At 45.7% G+C, this 17,887-nt stretch overlaps 1 protein-coding gene across 1 annotated transcript in view; it reads right to left on the reverse strand.

The window, feature by feature from the left end:
• Nucleotides 1–4,051: 4,051 nt before the first annotated feature.
• Nucleotides 4,052–17,887, reverse strand: part of COL20A1 (collagen type XX alpha 1 chain) — a 47,065-nt gene continuing 33,229 nt past the window's right edge. Inside the window, exons 27-40 of the mRNA XM_061441325.1 lie at nucleotides 16,190–16,267; nucleotides 15,506–15,592; nucleotides 13,624–13,677; nucleotides 12,565–12,660; nucleotides 12,025–12,078; nucleotides 11,645–11,698; nucleotides 11,422–11,475; nucleotides 9,947–10,018; nucleotides 9,242–9,277; nucleotides 7,901–7,967; nucleotides 7,139–7,327; nucleotides 5,774–5,851; nucleotides 4,866–5,021; nucleotides 4,052–4,397 (exon numbers count right to left, since the gene is read on the reverse strand). Coding sequence (XP_061297309.1) covers nucleotides 4,384–4,397; nucleotides 4,866–5,021; nucleotides 5,774–5,851; nucleotides 7,139–7,327; nucleotides 7,901–7,967; nucleotides 9,242–9,277; nucleotides 9,947–10,018; nucleotides 11,422–11,475; nucleotides 11,645–11,698; nucleotides 12,025–12,078; nucleotides 12,565–12,660; nucleotides 13,624–13,677; nucleotides 15,506–15,592; nucleotides 16,190–16,267 — 1,089 coding nt within the window. The 3' untranslated portion in view covers nucleotides 4,052–4,383. The remainder of the gene's footprint in view (nucleotides 4,398–4,865; nucleotides 5,022–5,773; nucleotides 5,852–7,138; nucleotides 7,328–7,900; nucleotides 7,968–9,241; nucleotides 9,278–9,946; nucleotides 10,019–11,421; nucleotides 11,476–11,644; nucleotides 11,699–12,024; nucleotides 12,079–12,564; nucleotides 12,661–13,623; nucleotides 13,678–15,505; nucleotides 15,593–16,189; nucleotides 16,268–17,887) is intronic.

A 17,887-nucleotide genomic window follows, 5' to 3' on the forward strand; every position in this document is an offset into this window, starting at 1 on the left:
TTCTGCTTCTGCTATGCCTCCTTGTAAAATCTGAGGGGAGAACACAGAAATCAATACCTACCGCTCTTTCTTAGCCAGGTTATTCCACCTTGGGCACTGTTAAGAAGGATGCTATCCCTCCATAGGATTCAGTGATGAGAAACTGGAATAAAACTGGGCCATGAACCAGAATATAACTGTAGAATGATGAATAATTCTGCTATTCCAAACCCATGAAACACAAAGAGAGGGGATTTTTAGCATATGAAAGACTCCAGGAAAATGTATGCAGCAGCACTGTTAACATTTGCAGTGCTCCCAGCTCAGAACTGATTCCCAGGACTTGGCTGAACAAGCTGACATCAGAAGAGTGAGGAAGCAAGACTGGGATGCAGCAGGAGCTCTAAAACTGTCTTGAAAAGACCCAGAGCAAAGTAACTGGTTTTTAAGGGTCCGGGAATGCAACTACTTGTGAAGGAGGGATTCTGTTCTCACCATAGTGTTTCATTCCCATCAGTACAGCTCCACTGGCCATGAATGGAAGAAGACCAAAGGCACAGAAACCTGACTGTAGTTATCTCACCACCTTCTTCCTGTTTCGCCCTACATCCTCTCTCCTCAGGTTCCTTTATGCTCCCTTTGCCTGGGTCATCTTCCCAACCATAGGGTACACAGGATGTTTTCCCTGCAGCTGCCTGGTAGGGTGATCCATGTAGTGCCCATTTCCCCATCATTTTCAGGCCTGTTTTCCACCACATCCTCTCATTCTCCAGTGAGCTGATCTGCATAGGTATCTGAGTATCACCTCCCTGTTGGATCCTGGAGACATGTATCAATACACTGGCCTCAGGGAACTACATAGAGACAGGCAGAAAGATGCATGTGTGAGATTCAAGATCCACACACAGGACTAAAGAAAATCCCTCTATAACAGCCCCACCTGCCTTGACAATGCCCATGGGCTCTTCCCAACTGCAGTGATGCCCATTTATGACACGATTTCTGACATCTATTAAACCTACCCAGGATGGGGTTTTTTTGTTTCCAGCCCTTTAAATCTGGTCAAACCAAGCTGCAGAACCCTGGGGAAAGACTTTTTCTAGCTGCTTGTTAGCAGTGTTGCTGGTTCATCCCTGTAGCTTACTCTTGAGACTCATTTAGGACCTTAAAATGATGCTTGTAGCAAAGTAAAGAATCTATCTCCGAAATGTCCTCAGCCTATGGCAGAATCCAGCTGCACTGGATCAGTCAAACTGCAGAAGGGATCAAAACCCCCTAATTCATCCCAGTTTAAGGACTGGAAAATAGAAGCTGTAAAGAAACTGAAGGCACGATGCCACATCCTGCACTGTGTGCAACAGAAAGTCTCTGTGACACTGATTATTTAAGGGCAGTTATAAGAATGAGCAAATCAGAACAGGGGATTTGAATGGGGACTGAACAGAAGGGGAGGGGAGATGGCATTAGTCTGCAAAGCTGAAGAAATGTTAGGAACTTGTGGGGTTTCACGGGGACTTGTTAAATCTGAGCACTGAGCTTCACTCAGGTTTATCCAGAAAACAGGTTTAAACCCAGAAAAACTGGGTGCAAACTTCCGTTTGTAGCAGTTAAAGCTTTGAGAACACAAAGTCCCTACTTAAAAAAGATCTGCAGGAGAGGGTTTTAGACTACATCGCTCATGTTCTTAACTGCAGTTTGCATTAGAAGGGATAAATAGGGCCAGAAAAGCACAGAGCATGCTAAAGAACAGCATGAGAGGGAAAACAGCGTGTACTCAGTGAAAAGTGAGGGGTATTAGCGTTCACAAATGGTTTCTGTACTCACTGACAGAAGAAGGAACTGCAGCTTGAGCTGGGCATCTCCATCTCCACCTTTACATCTGCATCTCCACCTTTAGGGCTGCTGCATTTCTCCAGTTGCTGAAATCTTTTTTTCTCGCTGTTTAATATCATCCTATGTTCATTGCTGGAATAGGACACTCTCAGTGCCTAAAATCTGTCTGCAGAAATGCTCCTTGGCTTCAAGGAACTGGGTCACAAAGCGCTTGCACACAGGCTCTGTGATGGACTAAGTAGCCATGACTTCAAGTAGATAAAACCACTCCTGGGACAAAGTTTAGGAACATAAATGGGCAAATCCCTTGTGCTAATCAATAGCCCTTCTGGGACCCAATTTTGTTACAGTCTGACCCTTCATGCTGTATCTGAAATAATCAGACAAAAGCAGAGCAAATACCACATGAAATTCCACCAAGTAGATGAAATCCCAAGGCAGGCAGTGAGGTGATGTTCGTAACTCTCAAAAGCAGTGGATAAAGAAAAATAAAGGAACCCTTTACTAGATCTGAAGAGGCAGAGCAGCAAGTTCGGAGCTGAGTATTTGGCTGCACTGATTTAAATCAGAAAGAAAGCAGAATTACCTGAGAAATACAGACATTCCACATTGCACTGCTTGCCTGCCCCAGTTTGTGAGGAAGGTGTTTCATAAGAACAGGTTTAGGTTCTGCTGTGCAGGGTACTCCTTTTACCCCCTCCCTTTTCCTTCCCACTGCTTTGCATCTGCCAGTTATCACTGCTATTGGGTTTTATATTCAGTGCTAAATTCAGAACTGTTCTGAATGCAGCTAGGGTAGGTTTATTTTCAGAATGCCTTCATTTTACAGAGAATGAACACCTTACAAATGACCTGTATAAACGGCAACATCTATCACCCCAGAACACATATGCAGGGTGTCTACCCTACCAAAAGCATCTCTTCCAAACGCCATGGTCCCAATGCGCTGTATACTTCAGCTCCTCCGACCTCTCCATTATCTTCTGGCTGGAGCTTTGCCTGCAGCAACACCTAAGCTAGAAAGAATTCTATTCTATGTGTCAAGGCAATTCTGGGAAGCTCCAAAGTGAACAGAAATGTTACTTCTATCAGAGTAGTATTTGTATGCATTTTCCTATACTTTCCAAAGGGAATTATGTCATACTGAAAACATTAATTCTTGGGAGTGTCTAGAGAATGAACATACATTAAGCCAAGGACTACTTTAAATACTTACAGGATGCAGTAATCACATTTTTATGTGACTTTGCTGATATGTTCCAAAGTTCCTTTAGCAAAATTCCTTAATTCTATGGGATTTTTCCATAATGACAAGAAAAAAAAAATCTGGATTCAATGTCTAAACAATCTAATTTTCCTAAGGTTGACCTCTTTCTCTTTGGGATTTATGTGACAATCTACTTTCTAAACGTGGCTGCATTTGCTATTAAGTCCATAACCATATGGACTGTTAAGTCCATAACCATATGAATACTTAGCTACGAGTCTGCATGGAGCTACAGAAATTGCACATCCAAACTATGTGCACGATGCTCCACTTTTTTGCCTCTGAACATCTCTGAAAAACCCAGAGTTTTGGCTTCATTCTGCTTTTGCAAACGATGGAATATTTTGTTCCTCCAGGTCTAAATCGGTTGTTTGGGAAGCAGGGGCAGTTTGCAAGCAGTTTAACCTAGGGATTGCGAAGGAGGAGGTACATTTATATCAGCCTCTGTATGGGTTGTTGTAGATACACATTAGGCTGTGGCTCAGGCAAGGAAAGGGGCGTAACACGGCAATTACCTCCATGTCACACAGATAAAAGTCAGGCTCAGAGCTATTCAATATTCTACCTGATGAAATGTAAAGCAGCTGCTCAGAGTGCAGGAGGGAGAGATGGAGAAGGGCAGTAGGTTAATCTCCAGCTCCTCTCAGAACACGACTCTGCTCTGCCTGATCTGAGGCTTTGCTTGACGGTTACCAAGCCCCAGAAAATGAGGCTTAACTGTATTGGTCACATCGCAGGAAGGTTATCACGCTGTCTGCAGCACTTGTGTATATAACACCCCTTCAAGGAAGCCACCAGTGTTTTGCCAATAGCAGAATCAGTCTAAATGATGCTAGGCTTTGTCACCTTGTGAATCAACAGACAATGCTGTTTTGCTCCAGTGGATTTGCATCTTTGGGCACGAGGTGCTGTTTTTCCCTGTGCTGGGGACCCAGAATAACAAATGACCAAAAGAAACCACAAGCAGACAAATGGGCAGAAATTATCTGTTATTTCTGAGCATTTCAATACATTATTTCTTATTTTCTTACAAGTCTGTCAGCCTCTGTCTGTGTCTTTGTCTTTGGGACATGCAATGTGAGCTTGAACTGCTGTTGTCCACACTGAAATTCAGACGGATGACTCCTTTGAACTGGTGGCTTTAGTGTTTGATGGGCTTGTCCATGTAGAAATGATGGGACATTGAAGAAACACAGACAACACATCTGGTGTCTTCAGGTTCCTGCTTCTCGTGGAGTGCATGGAGCTTTCACCCAGAGCTTTCCAGGTCTAAGCAATGTCTTCAGCTGCCTCCACACCAGCCGTCAGGGGATGAAATCTGTGTGTGGAAAGGAGATGAAGCCACTGAGCAAAAGAATAAATCAGTGTCGAGTACTGAGAAGAACTGGCATAGAATTAATTCTTTTCCCTTGTAAATCTTCATTTTGATGCAGGTGTTTTTCTTCATTGCCGAGGTCGTTGTACAATTGATATGTATGTGTAGGAACTGAGGTATTGCTCCTTTCTATCCACCTGGGGACATTAAGAACTGAAAGTACCCTCATGATCACTCTACTTGCTGACTGCTGCTGCAGTTATGTCTTCAGCTATGAAGGATGGCTGAGGAGCAGTCAATTGAATTGGCTTTTATCCCTATGAATTGCATGTGAATCAACCTGCTTGCTTTACAAAGGAGGCTTTCATAGGACTGGCAGTGCCTGAAGGACCAGCAAAGGGCTCTGCCTCGATAAAGAGAAGTTACCATCTATGAAACAGCAACTTTTGTACCAAGATAGTCAGGACTTACCTCTCCTTTCTGCTCCATAACATCCAGAGATATCACAACCCCCTGGATATCCAGGCTGCCCAGGCTGCCCTCTGACACCGGGAAAACCTTGAGGACCAGCATTCCCAGGATAACCCTTCGGACCTGGTTTTCCCAGCACAACTTCTCCTGGTGGGCCTGAAGAAGGAGAAGCACTGTGAGCTGTAGCACATCTGATTTAGCTGCTTCTGGGTAAAACCTCTTTGGTGTTTCCTCCATCCTACATGGTGGTTGAATTTCTGAGTGTTGAACCCCAGTAACTAAAAGGGCTTATTCTTGATCGTAAGGGTGCCCAGCTTGGCTAAAAATGGAACCTGGCTGTGAGAACCCAAAGTCCACTTACGAGCCAATGCTGAAAATCACCTTAACGCCAGGATCAATCCCAAAGTCATTGGTTTTTATGTATTTACACATAAACGTGTTTTCAGCTAGAAAAATTTAAATACAGAAGATTGTATTTGACCACATTCTCTTGGCATTGCCTGGCTTGATACCAGTGGCAAATCTCCCACTGATTCCAAGTAACAGGGATCAGGATGAAGGAGTACACCAAATCTTAGCAGATTACTCGAAACCCCTTTCACAAGCTGGATTTTCGGAGTTTCTTTTCCCTGATCATCTGGTCTTGCATACAAAAAGGCAGCAGAACTAAAACTCCCTGGATGTGTCTCATATCTTTAAAATACATCATTATCTGGGAATGGGTACCTGAGTGCAAAACTGCCTAGAGCAGAAAAGAACCAACCAGGATGGTGCCAACAGCGTTGGGGTGAGAAGGTCGGTCTGCCCCACCATAGTGGTCCTATGGCTGAATGATGCTTTGAATCTGACAGCTGGTGAGCTCCAGATGGTCCCAATGGGTCAATACAAAGAAGCTGTATTCACTCTACCTGTTCTGCCTCTGGGTCCTTGGATCCCTTCCTCACTGGCTCCAGACATCCCTTTTTCTCCTTTGGGCCCTGGGGCACCTAAATGCAGATAAAAGGTAAGTGTCTCTTCACTGTATTCTGTATTTCACCCTGAATTAATGCTCCTGCAGTCTCCCCACCGGGCTCTTTGGTGTTGAAGTGGAGTCACAACCCTTGGCAACACAGAGAAATATCCATTTCTTTTAATTTTGTGTGGGCATCTACTCTTGCTTCCAGAGTAGCTATTCGCCTGTGACCAACAGGGCTCCAGCTAGCACTGATTTGCAGCCTGATATGAGTGAGAATGGACCTTTGGCACAGAGAAATTCATAGCACTGGTGTTCGTGCACTGGCCTGAGTGTGAGGTCCACTGCCATGCTCTTGACATGGGTCAGACAAATCACAAAGCTGAACTGTCCCTTCAGCCAGGCACTGGTAAGTCAGGACTCCTGGTTTTGCATGAAATTGCTCCTGAAACCAGCACATCTCAGAGAAATGGGTGCATTTTGACAAAATACTGCTTTTCTTATTTTAAGATGGAACTATTTTGATCAGCCATGTCCTTAGGACTGTTTTTCAGTGAGATCTGTCTTCTCCCATCTCCTTGCTCGACAGGCTGGAAACATCTGCAGGTTCTTAATTCCCTTTGCTCTTCAGTGATGTTTTGATAAGTTCTGCAGATACCAGGTAAGACTGAACAGTGACAAAGTAAGGAGTTAAACAGGAGGCCTGTAGTTACTCAGAGGTGTTAGGATGCTGTTGTTTTCAGACAATTACTTGAGCCGCTGACAAACTTTATCTGCAAATCCAAGCAAAACGTATTCCCACCATTCACTCATTCATGTGCAATAACTGATGCCACTTCCTGAGATTACATTAATCTATTTCTTTAGTCATGTGTGAAGCTTTTGTTGTTGGAACTACTGCTCCAGAAACCTACTTCCACTTTCAGTATCACTTCAGTTGCCTTACGCCTTCCTTCAGTGATTTCTAAGACTCATCGTTCCTGCCCAGAGGTGGTCTGTTCTACCACCACATGTTCATCCAAATGGCTGCTTCTTTTGCTTTTCAGTACAGAAACCCTCCTGCCCTCTAAAGTGAAACTCTCCATCCCCCCAAACCTACATAGGGAAGCAACCTGGCCTTTCTGAAAGCAGAGCTTGCAGGAAGAGTGGGCTGCATCTGTCTTCTCCCTGCTCTTTGACCTATCTAACTTGGGGTTCTCTTCCTAGAAGAGAGAAGTCCAAAAGGACTTGTCTTTATACTTCACACTTTTAGTGCTTGAGACACTGTAATGTTTAGTACCAAAGTATAATAAAAAATGCTTACAAACGCTTCTATCCATACCTCTTTCTCCAGGATACCCATCTTTGCCTGGCTGTCCAGGGATGCCGTTTTCTCCTCTTTCTCCATTACTCCCAGGGGGACCTGGAGGACCTGGCGGTCCTGGCTCTCCTGCTTTTAACCTTTCTTCCCAAATAGGAACTGGCTTCCTTGCATGTTCATGAATGAATGAGTCAAATTTCAACACATGAGCTGAGAAGGCAAGACAGAAAATGAATATTTCCTTGGTTGGGAGATTCCAAAAAGAGACAGAAAGGTTGTCAAGGAATGTTGTCTGAAAAGGTACTTTAAAATGAACAGCTAGTGCTAAAAAGCTGTCAGTCCAAAGCCAGAAGCTGAAGAGGAAGATGGACAGCTGAGTCATGACTTTGCTGCCTGACCTTGGGCAAACTACTGCTTCTCCTTGTGCATCACAGCACAGGAGCTGTACCAAAAAGGCCTCATCTCAAGAGGAATCAGCACACAAATCACCAAAAGAATAACTTCCTTCAAATGGGTTTCAAGTTTTCCCATTTAAGAAATAAAGGGATCTTCACAAAGGATTTTCCAAAGAAGTATTTCACAGATCTCTGTGTTAATGCCACCTAATAAAACCAGCATAGCACCGGGAGCCTGCGGTGGGACATTTGTTATGTGCGGTGCTCAGGATGACACATGGATGGAGGAGCTCCCAAGGTCAATACTGCTTCATGCTGTCTCCCCTTTAGTTTTGTTCACTGCTGGAGAGGTATGAACACATTCAGGAGCTGGGCTGGTTATACTCACTTTGGATCATCCGCTCACAAGCCTGACTCACGAGCTGGTAAATTGTGGCCAAGGACTGTGGTTCCCCCTAAAGCAAAACATTGGTTTTTAATGAAAAAAGAAAAGGAAGCATTCATATCTTCAAACAAGGCTGGGGATCACCAGGCACGACTGCTTTCTGCCCATCCTTTCTCTCAGCTGGAGTTTCAGAGCTATTAATGACTGTGAAATGCAGCTTTATTTATTTAACATGAAGCTGGGAAGCCGTAAAATTGAAACTGGGAAACGTCAATAATTGCTTTTCTCCTGCACATCAAACAGCCCGCATTGACTCTCAATAACAACCAAAGCTACCAAACAAGGGGGAGGAAATTTCACTCTCATGTCTTATCAAAAGCAGATGCTAAGTCTATAACTCTACACTCTGTGATATGTAAAACATTTAATATGATCAGATATTACAACATCCTATCTTTGTCTAAATCTTTTATGAATATTGATTCTTATTCTGAATAAATCACATATAAAGGGGTTTGGAAGCTTTAGTGATGTAGGGAAAAGTGATAAAAATGCCAAAAGCTGCTTAAACTATCTGTGACAATTCATAATTTACACATTGCGTGCTTCCAAAACCAGCTATGAAATGCGCAGCTCTGGCTGGATCACTGGGCAGATTACACAGGCTTAAAACATTAGCTCTGCACAACACCCAAGGAGGGGGGGCAGGAAAATTGCACTGCAAAATGAACGAAAAGAAAAGGAAAAGCTGGTGGGAATGGAAGGAGAATATTGTGAAAAGTGCCAGTGCTGAGGCATTCCCTTGAGACAGAAGAACCTCACCCCTGCCTGAAGCCTAATTCACGAGTCAATCTCAGCAATGAGACTCAGACTCCTAGCAAGACACAAGGCTTCTTTTTAACCAGAGGTCAGGATGAGAAACCTTCTTTGTGCAATAAAATAACCTCCAAAGGCAGTGTGGATCTCCTGAGCATAAAGGCTCTGTGCTGGGGCACAGCAGAGGGTTATTGCCCAAGTCCCCACTTATGCAGCGCAGAACAGCTCAGTGAAGCCAAGTGGTTTTGTTTTTCCCTCTCAGCAAAGGATGGGTTTCCAGTTGGCATTTCTTCTTCATGACCACAACTGATACTAATGAGCTCCTGACTGCTGCAGGGTTATTTCCGTCCCAGCAGCACAGCCTATGCAGGTGAATGAAAGGGTAACAGGCCACAGGTACAGGAAGCTGTTCAACACTACAAAGGCTTGGTTTATATGTGTGAGCATAGCTTGCAAAACAGGTTACCCCATCCACACATTTGAGTGTAGGATACGGAAGCAGTGATGTCTAGAATGAGAATAACTCACTTTCTCTCCTCTTTCTCCTTTTGGACCAGGCAGCCCCTATGAGGAAAGAAAAGGGAAAAAGCTATCTAGGGAAAAGAAGAGCAGAAGAAAACAACGATAGAGTCAGTGGGATGTGGGTTGTATTGGTGGGACATGGAGCACAAAGTTTGTTCCCCACACTATCTTTCCCTTGACCTCATGACTGACTAGAAGAGCTTCAAGCTCATAGGAATATTTTAGGTTCAATTTAAAGAGCCCTACTGCTAAAGCAGCAGCTGGAGCAGTGGCAGAAAGCACCATGAACAGGGATGCAGAAATTCCTCAATCTTAGAACAGATTTCCCAACACAGGAGGTGGTTTTAATATCTGAGAAGAAGACACAACTGACATTTAGACCTGCAGTTGCTCCTATAAACCCATCATTGGCTACTCCAACTCAGGTCTGATTTCTTCTTTATTATAGGCTCTCACACCAGAAATCTATTTGGGTGTTGGATCTTATGTAGCTTTGGAATCTACAGAGAGCAAACAGGGGTGGGATTTGTTAAGCGCCTTATCAAGAGTTAAGCATCATAGCCTTTGCATATCCAGGTATCTGCTTAAGAAGGATGAGTGTGAATTCAAACTATTCTTTGGACTCTGAGGAAAAGCTGCTGTGGGAACAGCTTGTTCCACTCAATTGTTTCATGTCCTGGCCTTCTTTGAGACCTAAAACCAAACACTTACTGTTGGTCCAACATCACCCGGGGGTCCCTTCTCTCCACTGCTGCCTCGGGAGCCTGTCACTCCTTGGAAACCCTGCAGACACAGAAGTCTGGTTACTTCCTCACTTTCTTCTTCTTCTGCCTAAGGCTGACAACACCCTGCAGCTCCAGGGGCACCAGCACTTTGAGTTTAGAGGACTCTAGCAAGGGTGTTGGAGCCTCAAGGTTTATGGTGGTGCCTTGTCCAGGCATGAGTCCAGTTTTAGGAGTATATTGTAAATGACTCATAGTCACTTCATTTCCTATTGCTGCATCAGTTATGCTCAAGCCAGCACAGCTGAGTTTTGCCAACAAACTCCAATGTATTTTTTACCCTACAGGCTTTAGATTCTTCCCTGTATATTCATATTTAGACATAGCCTAGAGGATAAGCTTTTCCTTCAGTCTCCTAATACCATACTGTTCCATTCTTTATCCTTTAAGACCTGTGGTTGCCTCTAATACTTTACAGCAGTAACAGCAGCTTAGAGAGTAGGAAGTGCCTTCTTTGGGCATCTCTTTGTGAAGTTTCTGTGCTCTTTGGAGCCATAAAGGGAACAAAAAAAGGGCCAAAACCAACCAGCAGAAATACTTTCTTTTGCAATGTCCCAGCTATCACATTTAAGCTCAGTAGAGATGAGCAACTCTTTCGATTGCTGAAAATGAAAGGAGTTTTGAAGGCAGCACCAGAACAGCTTCAAGAGCCTGCTCTGAAGGCTGCAGAGCTGAGGTTCAACCCTGCCAGCCCCACATGTAGCCAGGATGAGCAAGTCAAAGGTAGGAGCTAAATTCAACCTTAGCTCCCCTAAATACCTAACCTAGAACAGCCACTGTGGGGTTTAATTCAAAGGCAGCAGCAAGCAATCTCCATCTTATACTCTTCATGCCTTCCAATTCCTTATCTTTGAGAATCAGTAACTATCAGGTCCACCACCCATCATCTACACCCGTATTTGGTTGTTTCCTATATAAAATGTTCCTGTTTCACAGCACTTGGCAGGTTTGTGGTGCCTTCAAATTAGCAGATGGATGTAAATCAACAGATCTAAAGGTTCTGTTATCCTGGGCACAACAGAGCCCTAGCAGCAGATACTGGAAACTGTGGGGGGGGGGGGGGAACCTTTCACACATGCCTGCATCCTCCAGCTCCTGCTGATTTCAGTCTAACAAGCTCATATATCTCAAACTCAACCAACACTTGAAAACAGTAGCACCAGGAAAGCAAAAATAGCAAATCAAGGATCTCTTTGCTGGGCCAAAACTTCCGTAGAACTTGGCAGGAGGAGGTTTTTCTTGTGCTGATGGTGGCAGAGAAATGGGACATCTGCTCAATGTGCCAGGAATTCCCTGTGATACCTCAAGAAGAGGTTTTGCCCTGGATGGCAGCTTCTCATCAGAAACCACAAGCTCCTGCTGAGGAAGAGGTTTCAATATACAGCACTCATAGCGAGTACTCACCCTTGGTCCAGGAGGTCCTGGAGGCCCAGCTGTGCCCTCTAGTCCCCTCACCCCCTGCAAAGCCAAATCCATTTATAAATGAGAGGGTTCAAAGGGACTTAGCAAGCACTGAGGTGGGTTTTCCGTGTGTTTCTTTTAACCTCTGCACTGAGTGCATGAAGTGTCTGCTTACAGCAGAATATGGGGCACCCATGCATGAAAACTGAGAGGTGAGGTGTTTTACCTTTGCACCTTGAAGACCATCCCTGCCTGGAGCTCCCTGCACACCGGGAATGCCCTGTAAATCAGAATTGCTGGGTAAAGTTGGCATCTGATTATCATGCCCTACTTCACCTTGTAACAGGGGACATAAGAAAAAAGATGGAAGAAGAAACAGCCATTCACTAAACAGAGCAATCACTGTTATCCCACCTTTAATTCCATTCCATCTAGCTTCCAGGTTGGTCTATCTTTCTAACACCAATTGACTCAGTTTCCCTTGGGAGAGTGATGACAGTTTCCAACCAGAAAACAGCAGCAATGGCTTAAATCTTAATCTTGCTTAAACTAGTCACTGGGAAAAATGGGGGAATTTTTGGAACAACTAGAAGGAATGGTGTCTACCTGCAGGCCAGGACTTCCAGTGTCTCCTTTCTCTCCTTTAATTCCTGGTGGTCCCTTGGATCAAACCAGAAGCACATAGTTAAACACATTGCAGCATCCTTTAAGGCAAACCACATCCTGCTGCTCCACATCCACATCTCAGCTTACTCCTGCTGTCTGTGATGTTACAGAGGAATTTACAGCCCCAGGATGTGCATGGGGGTTCTGGTGTCTCAGATGTGCACACAGCACATGCTTCTCCTGTACTCCTTGCCAAGCAACAATGAGCATTGCAAAGAAACATGCCTGAATACTCCATTGGGCTGTTTTCGTTTAAGACACGTTAGGGAGAGAGTGGACAAAAGAGTCTTTTGCCAGAATGACTTCGTGCAGAGCCTTGTCAGCATGAAAACCTCATCATCTCTCTCCAGTGCAGCTGCCCAGCTGTTAGCAAGGATGATGTGAATTCACAGCTCACGTTTTGGGGGCTCTGCTGAGACACCCGTTGCTGAGATGCTTTCTAACCGCAAAGAACGAGTGACAAACAAAGCAGTCACATACCACAGGACCCTGCACCGTGATTCCTTGGGAACCTGGAGAGCCTTGCTGGCCACTAGGACCCTCTGGCCCTACTTGTCCAGGTGGGCCTGGTTCACCCTGAAGCCAAAGACATGAAATCAAACATAAGGAAAGAAAGCAATGAGGGCCTGTTCTCCACATGGGCTGCATTGTGTGACCTGGGTCAGCATGAACCATCTACAGGATTCTAGATGAACTCAGGATAGTGAGGGAATCTGTAATAGCCTCAGGTGTCTCTGCATTTTAGGTCCAATGGTTTAGTGCATCTTTCAAGCTTGGAGGTGCTCAAGGCCAGGTTGAACGGGGCTTGGAGCAAGCTGCTCTGGTGGAAGGTGTCCCTGCCCGTGGCAGGGGTTGGAACAGGATGAGCTTTAAGGTCCATTCCAACCCAAACCATTCTGTGACTCATGGGATAAGACAGCAAAGCTGCAGATCGTGCTTTGCAAAGCACAATTCACCAAAACAGCAGGTTGTTCCCTTTGTTCAAGGTGGCCAGGGAGTGAAGGGAATTGTTCCTTAACCCATGGCTGAGATCTGCATCCATTCTTATTCCCTCCTCAGTCTGGAGACTCAGATCCAGCCATTCCTTATGCTCGCCTAGGGGCTGCTCCTGAAGGCTTTGTGTGGTTCTTGCTCTGCTTTGCTTCTCACACTGCTCTGCCCAGAGCAGTATCAATCTGTCTGCTTTGGAGGCAGCCAGAGCAAGCACAGCACAAAGGCTGACCTTTTCCCAGCAAGGCTGCTTACAGAGGACATTGCTGATCGCATACATTGCATTAACTCAGCGCAATCAGGCTCACCACCTCAATTTCCAAAACCCAACTGAGCATTTAAGTAACAATAAGTTAGTCCATCTTCCTCAATGCATTGGTACTTAAGGCTCTGTTTGGTGCAGTGAGGCAGTCTCCAGCCTGAGTCCAGCTCAGATCAGGAATGAGCACATCCAGCTGCACTAACAGAGGAGTCTGCGCTCCTGCAGCATCCCTTCAGCACAGCCTGAAGCAAACAAAGCCAGAGGTAACGCTGAGTACCAGCACTCACCTTGGGTCCTGGTTCCCCCTGCTCGCCTTGGGGTCCTCTCCTCCCAGGGCTGCCCTGCCAGCAGGACACAAAGCTGCTGTTAGAAGCATCATAGTCTTTATCGCAGTGTAACCAGGAGACTAGGGGCAGAAGTCGGTGCACTTTGCTGTGCACAGTGAAAGATGTTCCCTGCCCCAGAGAGCTTGGAGAGATGAAGACAAGCAGAAAATGAATCAAGTCACCCAGCAAATGTGGAAGAGGAGAGATGAAGTTTCTACCCGTTCAACCTCCTCTCTCTAACTCCCCCAGTGAACCCATGTTGCAACAGCATCATACATGAACATGGGAACGCGCTCAAGAAGAAGAGGTGTTCACATCCACAAACCTTTAGGACTATGATGGGTTTTATATCACCCAAAGAGAGCAGATGCATGCTGAGACGGGACAGCAACCAGCTCTGGGGAGACCTGGCTGAGCTCTGCATCTGCCTAACTGTATGATGGAGGGAAGAAACCAGTCTTCTGGCACTAACCATGATGTTATCTTTTGACATCTTAATCTGAAAGCTGCTATTCTGGAAGCTAAAAACCAATGGATTTGAATGAAGAGGCACAGGCAGGGAGCTTTGGGAAAGGTGCTATCAGAAACTCATTTCAGAAGTCAGCTGGACCTGGTCTAAACCACTCCTTAAGGACAGTGATAATCACAAGGTGGGACACAGTCTTGCTAAGTGGAGTTGTAAAAATAGCTTCTGTAACTGCAGGAAATTACCAAGGGTTTGGTGCTGTGAGGAGGAGGGTATGTGTCAAAACTGCATTTTCTCTAATGCTTCAGGAGCCCTGCTCTGCGGAGCTGTTTAAACCACAGGGCAATGCAAGCTGGTCATTATGCACGTAGGATGTGGAAGCAAAATGGGCTGGTGGAGTGTGCTGTTAATTAAACTTCCACCAGAACGAGCACTTAATTCCTCTGCAGCGAGGCTGCTGCCCCTTGCAAAGCCTGACACTGAATTCAATTACACCACAGCAAGGAGAGAGGTGATCTGAAACCCTTTCACTGGAGGATGGAGGCTAATGTGTATTTCATGGCTGTTTTCCAGGTGAAAAGCACCTGCACTGGTTGAAATGGGCTGCTCTGGTGGGCAGGGTTCAGCTGCCTTGTGCAAGTCAAATGTGTCAGACCTGCTTTGGGGACGGAGAAGATTGCGAAGTCTCCTCTTTCTCTATACACTGCCCACCCACAAAGACGCTTACAAGGCTCCCGTTTAACATAGAAACCAAATAGGAAGGTTTTATGGTGGTTTTTGTTGTGTTTACAAAGAGTTTCGGAGCCTCCAATCCATGAAATCTCTGCAGGCACTGGGGGTGACCCATCCTCTCCTAAGAGGATTAGTGCGGCACCAGGAGCTGCTCAGCCTGTTCCCAGCTGTAGCTGTTGCGTTGCCAACTTGCCATCTCCCCGTTTCATCAGCATCTGAAATCTGAAGGGCACCTCTCAGCCTTGCCCTGGTACAAGCAGGACATCCCTGAGATCAGATCAGGGGAAAAGGCCTCAAGTTGCACCAGGAGAGGCTTAGGAAATAAGGGATATTAGGAAAAATCTTTCCATTAAAAGGTTGTCCCGCACTGGAAGAGGCTGCCCAGCGCAGCAGTGGAATCACCATCCCTAAGGGTATTTAAAAGACGTGTAGATGTGGCACTTGGGGACATGGTTTAGTGGTGGCCTTGGCAGTGGTGGATTAATGACTGGACTCAATGATCTTTAAGGTCTTTTCCAACCTAACCGGTTCCATGATTCTATCACCTCATGGAGCTCCAGGATCATCATACTCATGCCTGGAACACCCAGACAACATGAACTCAAACCACTGTGTGCAGTACACAGCACGAAAGGGTGAACTTACGGGGGGCCCTGGAGGTCCTGGTAAGCCCGGACGGCCTGAAGTACAAGAGCAGGCAGGAGCTAAGGAAGGGCAGGTCTCCTCATCCCTCTGAAATGAAAGCAAACCGATGTGGCATGAGCAGCTCGTAGCAAGGGCAGGCTGGATTTACACAGGTAACGTTTGCAGTGCTTCCAAATTCAGTCTTTCAGCTGGAGAAAAGCAGAAATCTCTCCTCCACTGAGAGATTGTTGTGAGCAATGGAGTGATTGATCTTTCTGTCAAGGAATAAGTTCAGACAAAGAAATATGAACCAGCCCTGCCTGAAATTTAACATACGCTGGAAGGTGCTTGTCTCCCTGCTAAATATTTATCCTCCCCACAAAGCAAGTGTCTATATTGAGGAGAAAGTCAAAAGGATGAGCAGGAGGATGCTGTGACTCAGGGCTGAGGTGGCAGCAGAGCCATAGGACTGTCAGGGCTGTTGCCACAGGTGAGGTCAACTGCACCAGGAATTGGAGTTCTATTTCCTTCTGAAGCAAACACAGTTCTGTTCACTTCGAGAAACACACAGATGTTATTCCCAAAAGAAAAGGGGGTTAAAATGTTTTCCCTCTTGAGTCTATTTATTTGCAGTGTCACTTGAGTGCCATGGACTCGTTCCATCATCCTTCATGTCAATTAGTGGAGGGGTCCCTCTTGTCTTACCAGCGCAGGGAGATCGCAGCATCTGTCTTCCTCTGCCCCTGTGCTGCTGCAGGCGATCTGCAAAGACTGCAGCTGGAACTGTGGGAGAAAGAGAGTTTGACAGGGAAGCAGCATTGGCACAGATGGTCCATCACCAAATCTCATGGCATTCAAGTGCTACAAATAACCTTCAGTGATAATCCGACAGGTCTCTGCCATGTGATTCCCAACTGTAACTGTGCCCCACAAAAGCCAGAGCATCAAAGTACCCCCAGCCACTGAGTGCTTTACAAGCCTTCAGGTCTCAGTGCCTTGCTAAGCAGGACAACAGGACAGGCAGCCCCACGCCAGCAGAAGCCAAGCTTCCAATTTACACACAATCCTGCAGTAGCAGGCAGGTTCTCACGTAATTGGGCTCCAGCATCACCAAAGTGTGAAATCAAGCTTTGCTTCAGCCCCCTTAGGGACACAGAGGTAAGAGTCAATGTGGCAGCAGCAGCTCCCAGGACAGATGTGACCCCAACCTGTCTTTCTCAGCACATCCCTCACAACTGCCACATCTTCCTGTTCTGATTAACAAAGGACCAGACGCTGCACAAAGCCAAACCAAAATAATGAGGCAGAGATAGAACCTTTTACTTCCCTTGACACCATTTCCCATCTTTGCTTTTTAATTCCACTCCATGCATTTAACAGCGAGCAGCCCAGGGAGTGTGACATGCAGCATACAGATCCAGATAAGCCCATAAATCAAGCAGCATTTAAAGATAAATTAAATCAGGTTCTGTGATACCCAGTAATGAGACACTGCCTTCTCAAGGGCAGCAAAGCTGTGGAAGATGGGAAACTCTGCTGCACTTGAAAGGCAATGGGAGTAGGAACAGCATGAAGATCATTACTTAGCTAGATCTGTCTACTAAGCTGTTAGCAGGGAGAATTGGGAGGGACAAGGAAAGCAGATTCCTGCCTTGTTGGCCACAGGCTGGTGATCAAATTGCCATAGGATTTATCTAGGAAATAAGTAAACAGTGCTTGGATACCACTGTCCCCTGCTTTATTATGCAGCTGACCCCATATCTTACAGGCAATTCCTGTGTCCACGTTTTTCCCCAGTATATCCCAGCTTCTCTCTTTGCAGTTGGGGAGGTATATGGGACAAACTAGTTTTTACTGAGCTGCTCTGAGGCAAGGGAAGCTGTAAATAACTGATGTGCTGTTTTCCCCTGGACTTCTGGAGCTAAAAGCAGAGCCAGGGAGTAAAAGCTTCACATTAGTCATGAAGGATTTCCTACAGCCCCATTAGCACATTGTGAGTGATGAACTTGCCCCTTATTCTGCACATATTTAACACTCCTCTTTTGTGGAGTAAATAGGACAACAGGCTACCAGGTGATCTCATACCTGTATGCGATCTATATATACCATGTTGCTGTATAACAAGGGGTACCCTTTTGCCCTTAGGACAGTGCACTGGGCTACCACAGGGCATGACACTGACTTCACGCTTTCCCTTATTCTTACTCTCATATGGAATGCGATGCAGACCCTGCTGTGTGATGCAGCAGGGACATACCTGCAGGCTGGCACTGAGGGTTTGAGTTGTTTTTCAAGTAGCAGCTGACAAAAAAGCCTCTGACATTATTTTCCTACCATTTACATACAGATAAGCAAACCCAAACACGCTGTAGACTGAGGCACATCCAGCCCTGTTGCCTTTCC

The sequence above is a fragment of the Pezoporus flaviventris genome, unplaced genomic scaffold, assembly GCF_033815535.1.
Source record: "Pezoporus flaviventris isolate CSIRO_AGI_PZ_B2104156 unplaced genomic scaffold, CSIRO_AGI_Pfla_v1 ptg000213l, whole genome shotgun sequence".
Lineage (NCBI taxonomy): Eukaryota > Metazoa > Chordata > Aves > Psittaciformes > Psittacidae > Pezoporus > Pezoporus flaviventris.